Here is a 6,892-nt window from a genome sequence, read left to right on the forward strand (position 1 = left end):
TGCGTCGATGTTTCTTCCCCGACGATCGCTCTTGAGGTTTGCAGAGGGGTTTCTTCGGCTTAAGCACCCTGGCTCAGCCCCGAGTAGAAAATCCGACCCCTTTATATACTCTTTAGCGTGGGAAAATCTGCTACTCTTTTGACAGTTCTCCAGATTTATGACAGTCTCCCCCGTCGTGGGTGACGACAATGCAGACATCGCTTGACCAATTAATGTTAAATTCGTCATCACCTAGGGAGATGACTTACCATTTTAGGTAATGTTTCTCATCGTACAGATGACCTTTTTAGGAAATTTTCTATACTATATCCGCATCGTAGAAAACTCCTTATTTGGTCATTTTTAGCGTCCGGTCACGTGACATCGTGGTCCCTCGTCGATGACCTTCGGACGACGAAAGTCACTCTCACTAACTACGCAGTTAGTGAAAAAATAAAAACATCGTCCTCATTCTCACACTATGCAACTGCTTTGTCAGTTTAACCTTGTGTGGGAGGTCCATCACACTATTTCCTGTGTAGTCAATATGTAAGAAGAGTAGCCTGAGCAGAAGCACTTAACAAGTCTACCAAAGAAATCTCCTTACATATTCTTATACTAATGGTGTTATAAGTCTAAAAATAAAGGGTTTAAACTCAGTATTCCATATAAACATCATAGATTCATCAAATATATTTAGTGTAGAACCACACATTTATTATACTGATATCTTTATATTACATCAACCCAGAATACCATGTAGTTTTTCATGAGTAATGTTTTGAAGTTCTTCATTTCCCAATAAAAATCTTGCCCTTCTTCATATTTCAGAAGGAATATTTGGGATATCAATATCAGAATCTAAAGTTTTATCAGTTTACAGGCAATATTTTCTATAAAATCTTGTTTCTCTATATTTTCTTCTTTGTGATTAGCTCATAAATGCACAATATATTGATGCCATCAACATTATCCCTTGTTTTTAATTATTTATAAATTAGAGAGTATCAGAAGATAGGTCATTAGTCTCTTAAATGCTACTATGAGACAGGTATATAACTCAATATTTTATCTATATATTTTTTCTGTTGACGGATGTAATCAATATGCCTAACAGAATTAAGATGAACTGTTATCTAAGAGTCACCGCAATCTACAGGATGCAGGAGCTAGTGTACGCTCGATTGCGCTCCCAAGCCCCATTTTTTTTTCCATGAGGCTATGAGCCATTTTTGCTATGTAAGCTACACGGGCAAAAAGCAGCCGCAAACTACACAACATTTGCTCGTGTAACGTAATCTGCATGACTTGGATTTATAGATGTGGATTGGCTATAGAACAAAGATTTTATTATAACCTATACTTTTAATCAGTCAGTTTTCATTCCAAACTTTGAAACAGCATGGGAAAACATGTTTACTAGTTAAGCCGAATTAGGCTTAACTAGCCAAAAACTATATATATATTACTATTTACATACAACGTTTATACTATTTTCTTTTCAATACTGAATGTATTAATCATGTAATTTACGTACAGTACATCAATAAAATTTTATTATTTCTTTTTTGACATGTTCATGTTGTCATCCATCTTCCCCACTCTCTCTTGCTAGCGTGACTGCTCTAGCTGTTGAATTCTGTCAACAGCAAGCATACTCTCGTATCACTGCGCTAGCAAGAAGAAAGGGGCGGAAGCCTTTAACATCATCAGTTGTGCTAGTGCACATTTGCTAGCGTTTTGCTCTCGCAAAGCGCTAGTTTGCGGTGGCTCTAATTTAGGAATATTTAGTTTATTTTGGTTTCAAAATTTCTTCAGAATAAATAATTTATTACAAAATAAAATTCTACATATTTCATAAGAAGTTTCAATTCAAATTTCCAAATTCTTCGAATAATCTCTTTCATAACATAGAAAAAAAAAAATAATGATATAATACAGTCATCAGATTTTCATCATTACAATAATTTTGTTTCTCGCATATTTTACTTTCCATTACATGTTACACCAATTTCTGATTATTTGGAATTATTTGCTTTAGTTTATCTATTTCAATTATACAACCTATTTATTAATCTCGATATTTTTATGGTCTTTTTTACTTATATAATATAATAAACTCATTTTTACTTTCCTGGCTGTTATAGAATATAACAGGGAAAGTATAGTGATTGATCAAATTTTGACCCCTGGTTCATTTAGCATTTATGCAGAAGAAAAAATCTTACAAAATTGTGTTTATCATTTATTTTGCATTATATCTAAACTGGATAAACCAAAAATTTTGAAATTTGGCATAGTATGGTAAATAGGGTATTGATGCTATTAAATTTTGGTGGTAGTTCAAGAAGGTGGAGAGATAGAGGGGTTCACATGTCATATCTTAATTGGAGTCAGAATGAAATTTTACTTGTTATTGGCATTAACAATTTTTTTAAAACTCATCTCTATCCTGAAAATTAAACCTTTGTCTTTCATAACAATTAATAATATAAAATTGATTTTGTAATAAAATCTCATAACAGATGACAGTACATGCAATTTTAATTTTATGTAATGTCTCTTAGTATTTTTTAAATTTAAATGTGTTTTTGAAATAGAGAAATTTCTCATAATTCAACAAAATTATTATTCTTAGGTTTTTGTTATTTAAATTTATATTATAGTATAATTGAAAATTATCAGACTTCTCAATGGTCCCATTAATCTCCTGTTTGAGTGCCAGGAAAGTTAAACAGCAGCCCTTGCCAGCTTTTATTGAATATCAGTACTGTATCCAATGAATCATTAATAAATCTATAATTTGCTTTCTTTTATAATATTTTTCTTATACAATACACTAAATAAAATAATAACCAAAAACAAACAACTATTAAAACAATATGAGCATAATAAAAATTTAAGAGATTAGAGAATTTTCTTTTATTTGATCCAATATAAGTTATTTTATCAAGTATATAAGAAAAATATCAATTAGCATAATTAATATATTTGTATTATTAACTAATATTTTTAACACTACATAAAAAATAAGAAATTGTTACAATCATTATAAATCAATTGTGTGTTTAATTTCTTATTAGTTTTATTTAAAATATGTATAATTTAATATTATTCCAGCAACAAATGAATTGTAAACTAGTTTAAAAAATTAGTTTAAAAACATTTACATAATTATAGTCAAAGATTCATTTTCCATTGTTTCAATTGAAGTAATATGATAGTTGAAAGTATTGTCTAAAATAAATATAGAAATTAATCTTATTCAGAACATTTATTATTGCTATTACTCCATTTTTATTGAAACATCATATCTCACTTCACCTCTGTATTAGGTCTAGGTTATCTCATCTTAATTTATATAAATGTGGTACTAATTAGGCAAGAAATTCTCATTAGTTATAAAAATTCAATTCATTTGTATGTTCTCAGTTACTATAAGAACTAGTATTATAATTAATATTTACTTGACTAATTGCTGGTAATCTTTGTATTAGCATATGGAACACTTGTGGAGGAAGAGTTTGCTGTAATACTTGAAGCAATTGCTGGGGTTGTCCACATACTGCTACAGCATTACTAAGATGTTCAACACCATTTTCAATTTCTCCTAAAATAATTAAAATTTTTATTACATTTAATATAATTATATATGTATTAACAATTATAAAATATGTAATTATAAATTATTATTGATATTTCATATATAACATTTAATTTTAAATTATTATTTTATATAGCATACAATTTAAATTTACTTATAAGTTAAATATAGTTAAGTAGTGGTCATTGTGTTGATATGATAACACTCGTGATTTCTTTTTATCTATATAGTAGCTGTGGTTTAAAGCACAGTTTATAAGTAGTTAAAATTTTCTAATATTTTCTGAAGTATTGTTGTACAATTCCATAAAAAAACAGCACTCAAACCAAAAATTGAATTAAAACATTTTCATCATATCTAGTTTATTACTATGCCTAGATTATTAACACACCTATGCCAGTCAAAGTTTACAAAAAGCTGGTCATTTGAATATATCTTTTTAATCTTTTTAAAATAATGCAAGTTCAAGATCTATTTCCAACTTCTATCTACAACATTCCATGCCCTGTGAAATGCACCTTATTATAACAAGAATTAGATTGATGTGTCTCACAAAGACAATATGCATTGCTAGAAGACAAAGATACTTGTTATCAGATGAGCTAGTTTTCTTTGGAAGATAACTTAGTCTATATAAACAGGCCTAAAATTGCTACAAGAAATCAATGTATGGGTTGTACTACTGGCAGAATTGGTCTCCAGTACACTTAGAAAAAAAATACCACAAAAAACTTCAATATCTCATGTGGCTTCAAGGACAGGATAGAAACAGGCAAACCAGAGTGAACTGATTTGTTGGAATAGTAAGTTTAAATGGAATAGATCAGTGTTTTTCAACCTGTGGGTCGTGACCCCCAGGGGGGTCGCGAAGCCTTACACGGGGGGTCGCGGGTAAAAGAAAAAGACAAGTGTTTGTAGGTCCTACACTACATTAAAAAAACTACAGTTTCAGCGAGAATTACGGCTCACCCCAGAAAATGATAGCGGAAAAAGTGTTGAGGTGATTTGCAAAAAGAAATAAAAAGTAGAAAAGTAGAAGCTGAAAATTCTGATCCTAAACAAAACAAAAACAAAAAATAAAAAAACCTTTGTGTGTTAAGTTATTGTCGATTCTTCTGAGATTTTCACTTTAATCAACAATAACTTGTCTTAACAGAAAGAAAATTAAATACATAGTTTTTAAAATCACTAATATAGTTTTAATATGTCCCTAGGGGGGTCGCCAGAATTTTTTAACTTATAAAGGGGTCGCGTATTCAAGAAGGTTGAAAAACACTGGAATAGATTATACTCAAAATTAATTGATTATAATGTGATTTATTAGATTTAGACTCCATATCATTGATTTAGATATTCTTTGTCCATTGAAAATACAAACGTTTTTACTAACAGATAACATGATACTGTAATATGGCAGTTTCCAATTATCTGTCGACCACTTGCAGATCCCTATATATAGGCATGTTATGTATTTATATATATATGGTTGTTGTTGAATGTGCTCTATCAGGGAAGTAACTTGTAATCATACTGATCATGTCAATCAATAATAAGTAATGTTCTGTAATGAAACTTGTAATTCTATTATATTTATTTTCCTAAAAACATACTATGTTACTAGATATCTTCTTAATGTTTTGTGTGTCCCGAGGGTCCACAAATCCCAGTTTGGAAAATGTTGATATAATACAATATCTAATAATAATTATCACCTGCACATCGGATTTAACTAAATAACACATACCTCAGAAAAACCTTTAACCGATGCAAAATAAAAATTTAACAGTACAAACGTTTTCAGACCCCTCCTGGGTCCATCTTCAGGCAAAAATCATTTGAAAATTTACTAAATACAAAAAAATATTCGTTTAGAATGATTTTTAAAACCAAAAAGATAGAATGGAATCATGTGATCTATACATCTGAATGTCATATCTTCTACGTCATATTGACAGATGATTTTAACAGATACTTATTTAATACAATATCTGTTAAAATCTGTTTAAATAGATGTCTTATGTCAGCTCATTAATTCTGAATATTATTTACTTAATGATGGAGGCTTAATGTTTTATTTGTTAATGAATGTAACTAAAAAATTTCTAAATAAATTGTATAAGTTCAACATTGTAAGCTAATATTTACATTTTTCTTAAAAAATTAGCTAATGCAGATGCAGAATTGAGAGAAAAAGGTTTATTACAAGATACCACTCCAAGTCAAAAAACAAATGTTGCTTCTGTTGCAGAACAAATTAAACGTGCTCATGCTATAGAAGAAATTAATTCACCCACTTTTACTCAACATTCCTTTGTATCAGGACATTCATCTACAAAATCAAAAGTAAGAAGTATATTATACTAATTTAATATATTTAAAAGTTTTTTTAATTTAAGTTTTATTTAATAATAAATTTTAAAATAGAAATCTACAGACAATAATGGAGATATTCATACAGCAGCTATGTTTGGTTTGACAACTTATCCTCCTCTTTCAACAGAAATACCTGTTAGCAATACAGGTATGAAGAAATCAATGCGTGATGTATGGAAATATGATCCAGAGAAATTAGCATATGAAAAAATGTAAGATGGTTATTATTTAAACATAATTTTTTAAAATAAAAATATATAATTTTATTTTTTATTTCAGCTTTTTGAAGATTTAGAAATAAAAGCGGAAAGATAAAAGAAAAAATTAATAGCACTTAAAAGAAAGAAATTGAATACAGAACAGTTGAAATCTATGTGAAAATTAAACATTATATTAAGTAATTTCTATTAGAAGTAGAATAATTATATATCTGTGTTTGAGCAAATTCTGCTGTGTTGGACATTTTCACAAGTGTGCACATATTCATCTATATAATAATCCATAACAAAAGTTGAACATAGAAATTTTAAAAATTAATAAACAAAAAAATAAATTATGCCTAGAGTAAATTTTTATCAAGTTTTGCATTTAACAAAAATGCAAAATTTGAATATAACAGATTTTACAAAAATTATACACATCTTATATTTTAACCATTAAACAAATATCCACTGTATCAAGAAATTTTTTGCTTAAATTAAGCATTAAAAGATTATATGAGAAAAATATCAATATATGAAGCAAAATTTGATGAGAAGGCCAAATAATCAATTTATAAATAATAATACTCAGTATATTTATAAAGAAAAAAAAAAGTTGATGCTAATTGTGAAAATTACTAAATTGACTTCAAAGAAAATTTAATAAAATTATTAATTATAGTTAACTTTGATTGCAGTCAATAGCACAAATGATTATTATTATGTAGATTATTTT

The 6,892-nt window shown here is 28.4% G+C and overlaps 2 protein-coding genes across 2 annotated transcripts in view; one reads left to right on the forward strand and one right to left on the reverse strand.

The window, feature by feature from the left end:
* The window catches only part of LOC111642346 (gastrula zinc finger protein XlCGF8.2DB-like), an 8,017-nt gene extending 2,896 nt beyond the window's left edge, over nt 1–5,121 (reverse strand). Inside the window, exons 1-2 of the mRNA XM_023388681.1 lie at nt 5,115–5,121; nt 3,447–3,589 (exon numbers count right to left, since the gene is read on the reverse strand). Of these exons, the coding sequence (XP_023244449.1) occupies nt 3,447–3,589; nt 5,115–5,121 (150 nt within the window). The remainder of the gene's footprint in view (nt 1–3,446; nt 3,590–5,114) is intronic.
* A 595-nt stretch (nt 5,122–5,716) lies between these two features.
* LOC111642344 lies at nt 5,717–6,505 on the forward strand (the record flags this gene model as incomplete). The annotated part of the gene is made up of 3 exons (XM_023388678.1): nt 5,717–5,926; nt 6,008–6,168; nt 6,236–6,505. Coding segments are annotated over 3 exons (387 nt in total), but the record flags the coding sequence as incomplete, so codon positions are not given.
* Nucleotides 6,506–6,892: the final 387 nt, after the last annotated feature.

Source organism: Centruroides sculpturatus, unplaced genomic scaffold (assembly GCF_000671375.1).
Source record: "Centruroides sculpturatus isolate CEXI.00-Female unplaced genomic scaffold, Cexi_2.0 scaffold1376, whole genome shotgun sequence".
Taxonomy (NCBI): domain Eukaryota; kingdom Metazoa; phylum Arthropoda; class Arachnida; order Scorpiones; family Buthidae; genus Centruroides; species Centruroides sculpturatus.